The following is a 15,430-nucleotide window of genomic DNA, read 5'->3' as shown; positions in this document are numbered from 1 at the left end:
AAAGCTACCCTCTGCCCGACACATACCCACCCATACACCATTAGGGCACACAATGATAACGGGGATGAAGTTTGGGGGAGAGTAGGTAAGAATCTAAGACTAGAGCTGAGGCAGTAGACCGAGGAAGGTAGGGACTAAAGGCCTAGGGGTACCGCTGGTGCTATGTTGTTGTAGGTACACTTTAGTTCCAACTCCTGTGCAAGGATCTGGGTCTCGAGAAAGGCCTAAAAAGACCTAATTTCCAAAACTTAATTTTATTACTGTACAAAAGCACACCCTCCCCATATTTTGTCTTCCTCTCCCAGCCTCCCCCCCCCACTGCCCTCCCCCAAAGGAACTGTACACGATGTTTGAGGGTGCCATGACCAGGAGGCCTTTGCCTCAAACCATGCCCACAGGCATGGCGCCCCAGTTCACACGTATTCTTTGGAGGAACTGGACTTGGGGTAGGAGCGGGGTGCACGGTATGCAGCTTTGCTTTCACTGCCAGGACAGGAGCAAGACAGCAGGGCACCTCCCAGAAGGACCAGAGCAGACCCTGCCCAGCCAATAAAGATGGCAGGACCGAACTCGTACCTGTGGAGAGAGAGTAAGAGTCAAAACGTGGACCTGATGCCCTTCATGTCCCAAGTCCACATATCTGACTCTTTAGACAGACTTACTTAATATTCATGGGTACCAAGGGGTTATAAAAGTCTGTGACAATCTGATGGCCTATCCAGGAGCATGCTATCAAGGCAGCAAGACCTAGAAAGTGAAAAAAGATTCTTATTTGGGTGTCCAGACAAGACCTTGGCTATGTTCTTCTGGAAGAAAGAGTGGGGCCTTAGTCCCACCTTGGACCCCCGAGGCTCACCCGCCACGATGAAAACAATTCCTCCGGTCATAGCTATACGGGCTTTCTTCACTTTGTCATCTCCCCCACAGCGTGTGCACTTCATGCCCATCGTGGCGACAAACATGGCCAAGAAGCCCAACACCAGGGACACCACCATTAAGGCTCGAGTGGCCTGCATGGCCGCTGCAGAGAAGGAGGAAGAAGGCGGTCATTGCTGGAAATGGCAGGTCGCCTTAGGATGGCGCCAGCCTAAGCGCTGCAGACCGCGCCCACTAACCCCTGGACCGTGGTCTGCCGGTCGGGTTCCTCCGGCAGCCTGGGGCCCCCTAGTCCAAGGCAGGCCTTGTACCGACGGTTCCCGCCACCAAGGCCTTTCTGCTCCCCGCCCCGCCCTGCGCTCCAGAACCCGCCCGGGGCACCAAGGTTTCGATGAAACTGCTCCAGGTAGGGGGGAAGGGAGAAAGGGGCCGAAAGAGAAATGCAGGTGGCGGCTAAGGCCCTCGCTTGGGCCACACCAGCCGGCGCGTGTCCTAGCTTTGGCCCTGCTATCGAGGCCACCAGGTTTGTGGCTTCAGCTAATCGGCCGATAAGATTAGAGGCCACAAGTGCGGTCCCACGTCTAACGAGGGCACGATTCTGCGGCCCTGAGCACCTCCGTCCCTCTTTTGTCCAGAGAAAGAAGCAGAGAAACCACTGACTCCCGGGGGTTGTGGGCTATTTCGTCCAGGGCTTCCCCCTTCAATCTGGGCAAAGGGGCGTGGGCCCACGTGGAACAGCTAGATCCCAGGCTCGCTCCCTCCCTGTCCCACCGACTGCGCCCAAGGCGTCCACTTCCTCCTCCCTGGCAACCCCGGGCGCCCTGCTGTGCGGCCTCGGCCCTGCCCCACACCCAACCCGGACACATTGACCCCGGGCTCGTCCACCCCGTCGGTCCCACGGCCTTACCCGGCAGGGCGAGCACCGAGTCGTACATTTTGCAGCTCATCATGCCGGTGCTCTGCGTGACGCACTCCATCCAGAGCCCCTTGTACATGGCCTGGGCTGTGATGATGTTGTCGCCCGCATAGGAGCTCATCTGCCACTGCGGGATGGCAGTGCTCGCTATTAGGCCCACCCAGCCAAGCATGGCCATTGAAAAGCCCAGTAGTTGCAGGCCCGAGTTGGCCATTTCCTTGTCTCAGAAAAGATGGGGCGCGCCGGGAGGGCGACCCTACAGTAAAGCAAAAACCAGGGGAGCAGCCACACAAGAAAATTTGGATAGAGATTTTAAGTCACCCAGAGGAGGAAAAAAAAAATCTTTTTTCTTTGGACCGGGTAACTACCAATCTTGTTAACCGAGGTAAACACAAATCGTCCCCTCCGGTGAAGCGACACTCTCACAGCAGTGGGAACCGGCTTCGCCCGAAGGACTGGTTCCAGACAAAAGCGGTCCCCGAAGGCCAGGCGGTTCCCTCCGGCGTGCTCCGACACTACCCAAAGAAGTGCAGGGGCTGTTAGGGCGTGGCCCCCAGAAAGCAAGCGGGCCCTTCGGCCCCAGGCTGCGGTGCGCGGCCGAGGGAGCTGGCGGGGAGTCGGCAGGTGCGGGCGAACAGGTGCGGCGCACCTGAGTATATATATGTAGGGCGTCGGGGACGCGCCCCCGCAGGCACCCGGAGCGCAGGAGCTTGGGCGGGACCAGAGGGGCAGTCGAAAGTGACCTGACGTCACTAAAGGGACACTCACCTGAACCGGAAGTCTTGGCCCCTACCCCCTCCTGGCCCAGGTGAAGAGGAAGAAACCTGAGCTCCAGGGTCACGCCCCTTCATCTGCCTGGCTCTAACCGCTGATGGGAAGTAGGCGACCGCTTCTCAGAAGTCCCTGGGGTCGGAGTTTACCCTGCAGACCGCAGGTGGCCCCTTCCTCTCTTTCCCATACCGGTGCGCCTGAGTCACCGTGGAGCCAGTGGCCGCAGACGCCCCTGGGAAGGCTCCCCGCCACCCCTTCCCCTGCAGGTTTCAGCGCGTGATGTTTGTCCAGCCCGACTTTCGCCTCCACTCTCAGCTCGTTTTGCTTTAGTCTCCTACCTGTCTCATCTTCAGGGGCCCTAACCCATTATGGCAAAATCACTCGCGCTGCACCCTTCTAGGAATTTCTGCACCCAGACACACAGTCTAGCAACCGACCGCTTCACTGCCCAAGCCTCCATGCCAGCCTTCCACAGGGCGTGGCTCTGCAACAGCCCCGCATGCCTGGTCCCGGGACCCACTGGTGGGTACCAGGACTTAGCACCTAAGCCTGTCAGCGTCTCCTCCAACTTACAGGCTCCTTCTACCTGAAGAAGCTTTCCGAGAAGACCTAGGTCAGAAATTCTGCCACGCTACGCCCAACATTCCCCTCCTCAGGTTGTGGTTTCAAGCTTACCTTCCATTTTCCTCACCTCCTTCCCCAGCCAGAAACTTTCTCTTCATTCTGACCTATTTGTGTGCCCTTTCACGTCGTCCCCTCCGACCCACTCCAGCACCTGACTCCCCAAGGTGGCCTTTCATTCATCCTTTAAAAACCTTAGCTCATGTAAAAGACCTACATTCATTCTGACTCTTCCAAAACTTTGACCCCATCGTCCCTCCCAACGTGGCTCCCAAGGGTCCCATTCCTCCCGTTGATCTTTCCCCCTTTCCTGCCTTCTACATTTTTATTTCCTCCCTCACTTCCAGACTATGATTGTGTCTCCCAGACCCTTGGAGCCCAGTAGCACAATGTGTCCATCTCTGCCTCCCCTAATCTATTTCTACTTCTTTCTTGCAGTCTACCGCTCCTTCTGCCCCCAAGACCTTCACAGGTCTTTCTTCCTCTTGCTACTTTTTTCTTAATTTACTTATATGTGCACTGGTGTTTTGTGAGAAGTATTAAGTTTTTGTGAGGCTGTCAGGACCTTGTGACAGATGTGAGCTGCCATGTGAGTCCTAGGATTTGAACCTGGGTCCTCTGGAAGAGCAGTCCTCTTGACCGCTGAGCCATCTCTCCAGACCCCTCTTGATAGTTTTTAAAGTCAACACCTTCTCCTTCCCCTTACACATGTCTCTATAAATCCTTTATTTATCCAGTAAACACTTAGTGTCCTTCTTGTTCAGCCAATATACCCGCTTTTGTAGAAAACGCAGAACTTTGTGAGCTCTCTTATTTGTGTCTATTTTTGACCTTTCAGATTTTGTTTTGTGGGATGGTTTGTTTTGGTTCATTGGTTGGTTGGTGAGTAGGTTGGTATTTTTGAAACAGGATCTCACTCTGTAGCTCCAGCTAGTTAAAACTCACTGTGTGGACTAGGCTTGCCTCACAAGAGGGCCACCTGGTTCTGCCTCTCCAATGCTGGAATTATAGATGTGAAGCTACTCTACACAGCTGGGGTTTTGTTTTTTTGTTTTAAGGTGGTTTCCTGGTTGGATGTGGTTGGCTCATGCTTTTGGAAGATGGAGGCAGAAGAATAGACCGTTTAAAGGCAGCCTTCCAGAAGGGGAGTGCCTTCCAGCTCTGAAAGCCCGTGTTTCTCATTATCCCCTTGTTTGTATATTTGTCATTTACCACCACCGATATATGCCTAGCTGCTGTCTAGCTATTACCCGGAGACAACTGCCGCCAAAGCAATCTCCCTGCCCCCACCCTTTCCTACGTTCACCCCCAGAGCACTCTCTTTACATATACTTAAATCTTTCATTTTTTATTTTAAAAAGTCACTCATGGGAGGCTTGGGAGACAGCTCAACAATGAAGAACACTTTCTGTTCTCGACGAAGACCAGTGTTCCGTCATTAACATCCACGTGGTGACTCGGCCTTCCGTGACTCCAGTTCTACGTGACCCGATGCCTCTTGTAGCCCTGGCTGTTCTGAAACTTGCTATGTTGACAAGACTGCCTTGAACTCACCGGGATCCTCCTGCCTCTGCCAATTGACTACTAGGATTAAAGGAACTGGAGTGTGCCAGGCAGTGGGGGCACACACCTTTCATCCCAGCACTAGGGAGGCAGAGGCAGTTGGATCCCTGACTTAGAGGCCAGACCGGTTCTCAGAGTGAGTGAGTTCCAGGACCACTGGGGCTATAAAGAGAAACCCTTAGGGGAGGAAGGGTGGAGCAGAAACCTGTTACCACGACCAGTTCCAATACCTCTTCTGACCTAATCTGGCTCTTGCATGTACTCACACACACACACACACACACACAAACACACACACACACACACACACATAAATAAATAAATAAATAAATATTAAAATAAATAATCATCCGGTGGCACAATTTTTCCTCTCTGTTGCTGTGGATTGAACTTAAGTGTCACTGTTGTCTACCGATGTACCTGCCTTACCCTTCCGCTGTCCTCCAAACACACAAGGCATGTTCTACCCTCGCTAAAGCACCTTTCTGTTCTCTATGCCTGAGTGCTTTAGTCCATTCACCCCACCCACCTTTCTCTACCCAGCTAAGAAATTCATCCTTTGTGGCTCTTCTAGGAAGCTTGGCCTGACTGCCCCACCCACGCTGAGTCAGATCACCTCGCCATTCTCATGGTTACCTGAACTTTCCTTTCAAGGCCCTTCTCGTGGTCTGAAACTTTGTGTACTTACGGATTGAGTATCAACTTCCCTGCTGCCCTGGAAAGTGTATGCCTGTCCAGATTTTGAATCCCAGGAAAAAAGAAATGTTCATCCACCGGCCCACAAGTGTTTCCTAAATGCCTATAAATGTCCTTCGGTTATCCCTAGGGATATGCTGGTAGACAAGATAGATAAGGGCACTGTGCTCATCTGGCTTCTCTTCTGGAAGGAGGAAGCAGGGCAATAAAGACATAAAATGCTGGTTGTTTGGAAGGTAATGTAAAAGGCTGGGTCCAATCTCAAGTGAGATCAGGGCGACTTTCTGAGCAAGTGACTGTTAAATGAGTCAGCCACAGAGAACCATACTATAAGCAAAAGAAGATGGAGAGCAAAGGCCCTTTGCCTTCTGCCCCTTTGGAACTTAGTCATTGATTTGAAGCAGGATTGCATTTGTTTTGTTTTGTCTTGTTTTGGTTTTGTTTTGTTTTGAGACAAGGTCTTGTTTCATGGGCCAGGGTGGCCTAGACTTCATGATCCTCCTTGCTTCTTTTTCCCAAATGCTGGAATTCCAAGCATGGAGCGCCATGCCTAGCTTTTTGGGTAGATCTGCTAATGTATCCCTGGCTGGCCAGGAACTCACTGTGGAGAGTAAGATGGTCCCAAACTTGCAATGACACTCTTGCCTCTTGTCTTTTTGTTGCTGGGATTGCAGGCTCATGCCACCAGGCAAAAAGGGACAATGTTGGCAATGCTGACACTTGGAGCTAGGAAAATCTTTGCTGTTGTGGGTCATCTGTTTTTAAAACTATCCTGAGACCTATTGATGTTAGTAGAGATTAGATGTCACCAGACCCCTCTGCCACACCTCAGTATGACACAAAGCTGGGAGTGGTGGCTCGGGCCATTAGCCTTTAGTCTTGGGAGGCAGAGGCACTACTGTGTTACATTCCAACGATCTATCCATTTGAGTCTTGTTTTGTTGTTGTTAATATTTACATTTTATGTGTGTAGACATCATTTGGACTTGCATGTAGGTCTGTGCACAAAATGCATGCAGTTCCCTTAGTGGCAAGAAGAGGGTGTCAGATCCCTGGGACTGTAGTTAGAACAGTTGTGAGTCACCCTGTGAGTGATGGGATTCTAATCCAGATCCTCCAGAAGACTACAGATGCCCTTAATTAACCCTTGAGTCGGTCCTCCAGACCCTTCCTCTGCTTTTTGAAAAACCTCCAATGGATGAACATTCCAGCTACCCACCCATTTAAATTCTTGGATTCTTGCAATCCTTCCTTATCAGAGAGAGAGGGAGAGAGAGAGAGAGGGAGAGAGAGGGAGAGAGAGAAAGGGAGAGGGTGTTAAAGTAGAGCTTACTGGTAACACTAAAGCAGTGGCTCTTTTTTTTTTTTAATGTTTATTTATTTATTATATGAGCGCACTGTCGCTGTCTTCAGACGCAACAGAAGAGGGCATCAGATCCCATTACAGATGGTTGTGAGCCACCTTGTGGTTGCTGGGAATTGAACTCAGGACTTCTGGAAGAGCAGACAGTGCTCTTAACTGCTGAGCCATCTCTGCAGCTCTGAGCAGTGGTTCGTAATTGGGATCAATCTTGAATGTCTTCCCCAGGACATTTGTCAATGCCTGGAGAGGTTTTTTTTTGTTTTTTTTTTTTTTGTTTGTTTGTTTGTTTGTTTGTTTGTTTGTTTGTTTTTGTTTTGTTTTGTTTTTAGTTTTTTTGAGACAGAGTTTCTCTATGTGTGAAACTCACTCTCTAAACCAGGCCTCAAACTCAGCCTGCCTCTGCCTCTAAGGGCTGGGGCTAAAGGTGTGTGCCACCAGGAACACTATTTGTTTGTTTATACTACGTAGTCCTGGATGGTCTGGAATTTGCAGTGTAGACCAGGCTGGCCTTGAACTCACAGAGATCCTCCTTGGCTGTGCCCCCAGTCTTTTAGTTTGTTGGGTTTATTTTGCTTTACTTTGTTTTTACCTTCTCTCTGTCCCTTTGAAGCGCCTCTCTGTTCTCTTGGACATTCTAATTGATTTATCCTATTCACTTTCCTGTATCCAACTAAGGAACACTTAGGCTCACCAAGTAAGCACCATTGTGGATTTCTCTCTCTCTCGAGTATATCTGAAGTAAATCATTGAATACAGGAACACAAGAACTCAGAGCTGGAGAGGTGGCTCAGTGGTTAGGAGCTCACAGAGACTGAACCTGCCAGTCATAAAGTCTACACTAGGTTCTCTGCGTATATGTTGTGGTTGTTTAGCTTGAGGATTTTCTGGGACTCCAAATAGTGGAACTGGGGGTGTTTCTGACCCTTCTGCCTGCTCTTAGAACCCTTTTCCTCCCAATAGGTTGCCAGCCTTAATGTAAGTGTTTGTACCGAGTCTTATTGTATCTTGTTATAACAAGTTTGGTTGATACTCCTGGGAGACCTGCTCTTTTCTGAAAGAAAACAGGGGATTTGGAGGCAGAAGAGAGGTAGAGCTGGGAGAGTGAGGGGAGAGGAGGCTGCTGTCAGGAGGAATTGTATGAAAGGAATAAATAAAAAGGAGGAGGATTAAAAAAAAGACCTCTAAAGGCCGTGGGGCACTGGGGATGCAGTCAGGCAGATCTCTGTAAGTTCAAGGCCATTGCTGAACCAACAGGCATATTCAGCAAGGTTGCTATACCAGCTTTCTTTATTCTATGTGTATTAGCGTCTTGTCTGTCTGTCTGTCTGCACTGTGTGCTTGTCTTATGCCCAAAGAGGTCAGAAGAGGAGATCATATCCTCTGGAGTCAGAATTACCCATATCTGTGAGCCAACATGTGAGTGTTAAGAACCAAGCCCAGGTCCTCTGCAAGAAAGTGAGGGCTCTTAACCGCTGAGCTGTCTCTCCAACACTATGGTTTTTGAGGCAAGACTGTTTTGGGTTTTTTGTTTGTTTGTTTGTTTGTTTGGCTGTTTTGGGATTTTTGGGAGGGGTTGTTGTTGTTTTGTGTGTGTGTGTGTGTGTGTGTGTGTGTGTGTGTGGTTTGTTTTGGTTTTAGTTTTGGTTTTTAGACAGGGTTTCTCTGTGTAGCCTTTGTTGTCCTAAAAACTTGCTATGTAGACCAGCCTGGCTTAGAAGACATAGAGGTCTGCCTGCCCCTACCTCTTGCATATTAGGATTAAGACCCCTGGGAAGTGGGATCTTACTAGTTGGTTCAGACAAGCATGAAGCTCACAACCTCCCAAATGCTGACATTATAGGCACATAGCACGACGCCCATCAAAACTGGCCTGTAATTCACTTTGTTGCCAAAAATGGTCTTGAACTCCTCATTCTCCTGCATCTATCAACCTTCTTAGTGCTGACATTTTAGGATAGTTTAGGGTAGGCCACCACATTCAGTTTTATGTGGTACTGGGGATCAAACCGAGAATGTCAGCAATGATGTATGATAACTTACCAACTGTACTGTACACCAGCCTCTTAGTGTGTGTGTGTGTGTGTGTGTATGTATGTGTGTATATGTGTGTGTATGTGTGTGTGTGTATGTGTGTATATGTGTGTATGTATGTGTGTATGTATGTATATGTGTGTATGTGTGTATGTATGTGTGTATATGTGTGTATGTATGTGTGTATGTATGTATATGTGTATGTATGTGTGTGTATGTGTGTGTATGTGTGTGTATGTGTGTGTATGTGTGTATGTATGTGTGTGTATGTATGTGTGTATGTGTGTGTATGTGTGTGTATGTGTGTGTGTGTGTATGTGTGTGTGTATGTATGTGTGTATGTATGTGTATGTGTGTATGTGTGTGTATATGTGTGTGTGTATGCTGGTTAATTTGTGGGGTTTGTTCATTTGACTGAGTGATGATTGATTGTTTTCCCCCAACTTGACATAACTAGTTATCTGGGAAGAGTGAATCTTAACTAAGGGGTTGGTTGCCTACATCAGATTGCCCAATTGCAAGTCTGTGGGGGGCATTTTCTCAATTGGTAATTAGTGTAGGAAGGCCCAGCCTGCTGTGAGCTGGGTTCTATAAGAAAGCAAGCTGAGGGCTACAGAGATAGCTCAGTGGTTAAGAGCACTGACTACTTTTCCAGAGGACCCAAGTTCAAATTCTAGCAACCACATGATGGCTCACAACTGTAAAGAGACCTGATGCCCTCTTCTGGTGTGTCTGAAGACAGTGACAGTGTACTCATATACATTAAATAAATAAATATTTTTTTAAAAAAAGAAAGAAAGAAAGCTGAACAAATCAAAGGACAAGCCAGTAAGCAGCATTTCTTCCCGTGCCTGTCCTGGTCTCTATCGATAATGGACTGTGAGCTAGAAGCCAAATAAACTCCTGATTCCTTAAATTGCATTTGTCATAGAGTTAATTCAGCACCTGAGAGACAGACAGTTTGAGTTTGGTCTGGGTTTTGGTTTTTGTTGTGAGACAGCATCTCACACTGTAGCTCAGACTAACATAGAACTATATAGCCCGTGCTGTAGCTTCAAACTCTCAATGATCCCCCTGCCTCAGCCTCCTAAATGCTGAGATTACAACCATTGGCCACCATGCAGATTCAAAGCCAGTCTCTGGTACACAGTGAATGAAAGATTAGCATGAGCTACAAAGTAAGACCCTGTTTCAGGAAAAACAAAGGCTGCGGACTTAGCTCAACAGCAGACACCTGCCTGCTGTGTGCGAGGCTTGATCCCTAGCATTGTTCTTCTCTCCCTAAAGGATATTCTATATCGCTACTAATAAGAGAATACCACAAGAAACATCACTTTTCACCTATTGTGCTGGGGGGTGTCTTCTCCTTCCTCCTCCTCTTCTTCTTCCTCCTCCTCCTCCTTCTTTCTCTTCTTTTTTCAAGATGAGGTTTCTCTCTGTGTGTAACCCAGGCTGTCCTGGAACTCATTCTGTAGAACAGGCTGGTCTCAAATTCACAGAAATCAGCATGCCTCTGCCTCCCAGGTGCTGGGATTAAAGGTATACTCCAACCATGCTTGGCTTTTACTGCATTTTAAGAATTAGAAATATGGGGGCTGGAGAGATGGCTCAGAGGTTAAGAGCACTGACTGCTCTTCCAGAGGTCCTGAGTTCAAGTCCCAGCAACCACATGGTGGCTCACAACCATCTGTAATGGGATCTGATGCCCTCTTCTGGTGTGTCTGAAGCTACAGTGTATTCATATACATAAAATAAATAAATCTTAAAAAAATAGAAATATGAACAACTTCTCATTCATTTAATGAACACTTATGAAGTTCATTTTGACTAAAGCCTATAAAAGTTTGACCATATACCATTGGTAAGGGCATGGAGAAACTGAAATTCACATATTGCTGATAGGAATGGGGAGTGAGGTCCAGCTGCCTTTGAAAGGTTGCAAAGTTTTCTAGCATTAAATTTATGCCTATGATATAACTCAGGTTTTCTTTGAGGAAATGAAAGCATATGTCTGTACAAACACTTGTTCAGAAATGCTCCTAGCAGATTTACCTGTAATAAGTCCAGCAAGTGACTGAAAGAACAAACTGCTAGATTCCTATATTAGAATACTGAATATGGGCCGGAAAAATGGCTTAGTGGGTATAGGTCCTGCTGTGAAGCCTGATAACCTGAGTTTGAGTCCCAGGTAATAAAACAACCCACACAAGTAGTCCTCTCACCTCTATGATTAGGCTCATGTGCATATGAGGAAACATGGAAATAAATAAATAACTGTAGTAATATAGTAAAAAAATACTACACAGCAAGAAGGACATGGTGACAGATGTCTGTAATGTGGCATTTGGGAAGTATGACAGGATATTAGAAATTCAAAATTAGACTCAGCTACATAGCAAACTCAAGACCAGCCTAGACTACATAAGACCATCTCAAAAGCAAACAGAAAAAAATTGATTGTGTATGTGTGTGTGTTGTGTGTGTGTTGTGTGTGTGTACAGAGAGAGAGAGAGAGAGAGACAGAGAGAGAGAGAGAGAGAGAGAGAGAGAGAGAGAGAGAGAAGAGATGGGGGGTATCAGAGTCAGGCAGTGGACTGGTGATTCATACCTTTAAATCCCAGCACCTGAGAGACAGAGGCAGGTGAATCTCTGAGTTCAAGGCCATCCTGGTCTACAAAGTCAGTTCCAGGACAACCAGAGCTACACAGGGAAACATTGTTTCAAAGAAAAGGGGGGGGGGGCGCCCAGCACCCAAATCAGATGGGCTCACATCTGTCTGTAACCCAAGTTTCAGGGGATCCGATGCCCTCTTCTGGTCTCTTCTGGAACTAGGAACACCCGTGCTGCCCTAACATATATCACACAAAATGTTTATAAACATAAAACATACTTTTATATGAGGATAGAAGGAAACTTTGATAGATGTGTTCTTTGCTTTGATTGTGAGCTGGTCACAGGTATATAGTCATGTCAAAACATCAAACTGTACACTTTATGGGATGGATTCCATGCCAATCATATCTTAGTAAATCTACGTTGCAAAACAAATGATCCTTGGATCCACGCACTCGAAACAGTTATCGCTCACCTTCCTTAGCGCCCAGGATGCGGTTACTATTATTATCTCTCTTCTCAGTTTACCGACGAGGTAAATAAAGCACAAAGGGCTGAGGTCACTTTCCAAAGGGCACCACGTTAGTGAGTAATGCAGCTGGGGCTCGGCTCGGGCAATCGTACCCTGGACTGAGCCACCACTGGGTGATGCTGAAGGACGGGACAGTGGTGACAGAACCATCCTGCACTGCTGAGAGGCTGGGACAGCCCTGCTGGAGAAAGCAGTACAGTATGGAGCCAAACCAGGCAGAGCAGCCTGTGACTGGTGGATCTGCTCCTGCGGGGAGATGTAAATCTGGACAGAGTCATAGCCATGACACCGGCAAGTCTCCCAAGGAAACTGAGCATGAAAGTCATTGTCACATCCTTTGTTGTGGTTGGAAATTACAAGGGACATAGGAGACCACTATCGGGTCATAAGCAGGTACAGTAAGATGGTCCTGCCTGCCTCTGCCTTCACTGTGCTCTGAGGCAAGGTCTTTCACTACGTTACTATATAAAGTTAGGCCGGCCTCACACTGTCTGTGTAGCTCATGAACTCATGTTTTCATAGCCACCAGCACCAACAACAATGTGTTAAAAATAAAATAATAACAAACCACAGATCAATGAAGACACAAATCAAGACTGTACTATGGCCAGGTGTGGTGGCACACATCTTTAATCCCAATATTCTGGAGGCAGAGGCAGACAGATCTCTGAGTTTGAGGCCAGCCTGGCCTGTAGAGTAAGTTCCATGACAGCCAGGGCTACACAAAAAAATAAAAGCCTGTCTCAATAAACAAAAATATAAATAAATGAATAATTAAATACTTGTGTTACAATGGGTGAGGTGGCTCACATCTGTAATCCCAATACTCTGGAGGCTGAGACAGGAGGACTGCCTTAAATTGCCCAAGCTAGCCTGGACAACAGAGTGATGCTTTTTTTCCCCCCAAGATTTATTTATTCTGGGAATCCAACACAGAACTTTAGGTGTGCTGGGTAAGCACTCTGTCTGTGAGCTATGTCCCCAGCACTTCTCCATAATCTTTTAAATTGTATTCATTCATTCATTCAGTGTGTGTGTGTGTGTGTGTGTGTGTTGGAGTGCAAAGGCAGGCACAAGGCCAAAGATCTTTTCTGTCACCTTGTGGGACAAAGGGATTTAACTTAGGTTGCCAGGCCTGGGCACAAACACCAGTCTGCCCCCTGCACTCTCTCACCATTTTATTTATGTATTATAATGTATTCATTTACCTTGTGTGTGAATGTCAGTAGACAACGTTGTGACAGTCAGTGCTCTCCTTCCAAGCATATGTCCTTAGTACTAAAGTCGGTCATTATGTTTGGTGGCAAGGACATTCCTTAGGAGCCATTTTCCAGCCCTTGTTTTTTTTTTTTTTTTTTTTCTCTTTTGAATGCTTGACCTCTCTCTGTAGACCAGGCTGGCCTCAAACTCCAAGATCCACCTGCCTCTGCTTCCAGAGTACTCGGATTAAGGTGTGAACTTCATCTCCTAGCTTTGTTCTTTTCTTTCTTTCTTTCTTTCTTTCTTTCTTTCTTTCTTTCTTTCTTTCTTTCACAAGAGTCTCACTATGTAGCTCTTGTTGGCTTGAAACTGTATTTGTAGACCAGGCTGGCCTCAGAGAACTCCAATTCCTCTGTATCCCCAGTGTTGGGATTAAAAGTGAGCGACATCATACCCAGCCTCTCGCTCTTTATCTTTCCTTTTTTTTTTTTTTACCATTTATTTATTTTATGCATATGAATGAGTACACCATAGCTGTCCTCAGACACATCAGAAGAGGCATCAGATCCCATTACAGATGGTTGTGAGCCACCATGATGTTGCTGGGAATTGAACTCAGGACCTCTGGGAGAGCAGTCAGTGCTCTTAACCACTGAGCCATCTCCCCAGCCCACTCTTTATCTTTCTGATCCCATTTTATACCCATTTAATCACCGAGGCTTGGAGAGATAGAAATAACTTGACACTTAGAGTGTTTACGGCTCCTTCAGAGGACCCAAATTCACTGCCTAGTCCCCACACATCAAGCAACCCACAACTACTTGTAACTCCAGCTCTAGAGGATGTGATGCCCTCTTCTGGTCTCTGCTGGCACTAACCCATACACACACTAAAATAAAATTAAAACCACCGAGGATACCTGAGAAACCAGATGAGAGCAGGAATAACCCCTGGAACTGAAGTTACAGATGGTTGTAGCTTCCATGTGTGTGCTGGGAATCAAACCTGAGTCTGGAAGAACACTCAGTGCTTTTAACTAACTGCTGAGCCATCTTTCTTGCCCCTCCACCCTCCTCCTCAGGGAAGAGGAGAAGTTAGAATAGTCCAGACTAAAGAGGCTATGGTACAGATGAAGAAAACCAATGTGTAAGAGAGGTCAAAACACCAGGGATAAGACACAATGACGTTGACTGGTTAGCGTGTACATGTTGGTCATATGTACCATTCTAGGGGACAACTAGACTCATGGGCCTAGCGTTGGGTTGTAGGTTAATGAGTCCTCAGTGGAAGGAAGTATTAATAGAAGTGAACCACCCAAGAAACTCGCTACCCTGTTTCAATCCACTAAGGTTCCTAGCTCTCCCTCTAGGTGGCGCTAGAAGCCTTGCACTTCTCTTGAACTTTTTCTGAATTGAGCTCTCTCCACATCTCTGCCAGCTCTCTCCCTGGACGTGCTTAGGTCGTGCCCTCTCAGCTGGAGACCCAAAACAGGAGCTGACTCTGGAAAGCTTGTCGCCCACGCGGCCAGCACATGCCTGGAGATTCAGGGACTTCAGGGAGGGTGGTGTGACCGGCGTGAGCACCTGTCCCTTGGGTCCCCTCCAGGAACCAATGTAGAGAATGTGTGGAGGGGATGGGTCGGTAGGCTGCGCACCGCCCAGAGATGCATGGAAAGAAAGGACGACCAGACACGGTCCCCAGACACACTGGAAACGGAAGTTATTGGTCCCTAGGGTCATCTCCTCGTGGGAAGCTTGTAGCGGACCCTTTAAGACTCCATCTCCCTTGCCCTCCCCCGCCTGGGACAGGCTGGGACACCCGGGACCTGACATTTGGCGGAGCCTAACGTGGGAACTAAAAATAGCCACTCCGGGTTACTTCGGGGCATTGTTTCTGACACACACACACAGACCCGAGGGCTCTATGTCATCCTGCAGGAGTTACCCCGTACCCTGGCAAGTACATCTAGCCCATACCTTTCTCTTTGACCTCTCAGGGGGACCAACTGCACTCAACTCTTTAAGAAAATTCGCAGTCCAGGATTTTGGATGGCGGGAAGAGCCTTTTGTTCCAAGGACCCTACTTTGAAAGCTCAGAGGCAGGCGGGAACTTTAGGGGCGTGTCTCCCCAGCTGGCACAAGTGCTGGGTGGGGGCGTGGCCTTTTGGGGTGTGCGGGCTTTTGGCCAATGGGTGTTGTGAAGGGCGTGGCCCATGGAGGGGCGGGAGTGAGGAGGTGGCCTCAGTTCT

General features: G+C 47.8%; 1 protein-coding gene across 1 annotated transcript; it reads right to left on the bottom strand.

Annotated features, from left to right (window-relative positions):
- Window positions 1-354: 354 nt before the first annotated feature.
- Window positions 355-2,408, bottom strand: CLDN7 (claudin 7). Its single transcript, XM_080922343.1, has 4 exons — window positions 1,784-2,408; window positions 857-1,021; window positions 663-747; window positions 355-576 (listed from the first exon to the last, which is right to left on the bottom strand). Exons 1-4 carry the CDS (start codon window positions 2,004-2,006, stop codon window positions 414-416), a joined length of 636 nt encoding a protein of 211 aa, XP_080778469.1. The 5' UTR covers window positions 2,007-2,408; the 3' UTR covers window positions 355-413.
- Between the last annotated feature and the right edge of the window lie 13,022 nt (window positions 2,409-15,430).

The sequence above is a fragment of the Micromys minutus genome (assembly GCF_963924665.1).
Source record: "Micromys minutus genome assembly, chromosome: 10".
In the NCBI taxonomy this organism is placed as follows: domain Eukaryota; kingdom Metazoa; phylum Chordata; class Mammalia; order Rodentia; family Muridae; genus Micromys; species Micromys minutus.
The sequence above is the reverse complement of the archived record's forward strand: the minus strand, read 5'-3'. Positions and strand labels throughout refer to the sequence as shown.

Excerpts from the sequence above, each read along its gene's own strand:
- CLDN7 (XM_080922343.1), bottom strand. The coding sequence starts at position 2,006 with ATGGCCAACTCGGGCCTGCAACTACTGGGCTTTTCAATGGCCATGCTT. Across the intron at positions 748-856 it reads AATTGTTTTCATCGTGGCGG|GTCTTGCTGCCTTGATAGCA; the intron begins GTGAGCCTCGGG and ends TTCACTTTCTAG. Across the intron at positions 577-662 it reads TTGGTACCCATGAATATTAA|GTACGAGTTCGGTCCTGCCA; the intron begins GTAAGTCTGTCT and ends CTCTCTCCACAG.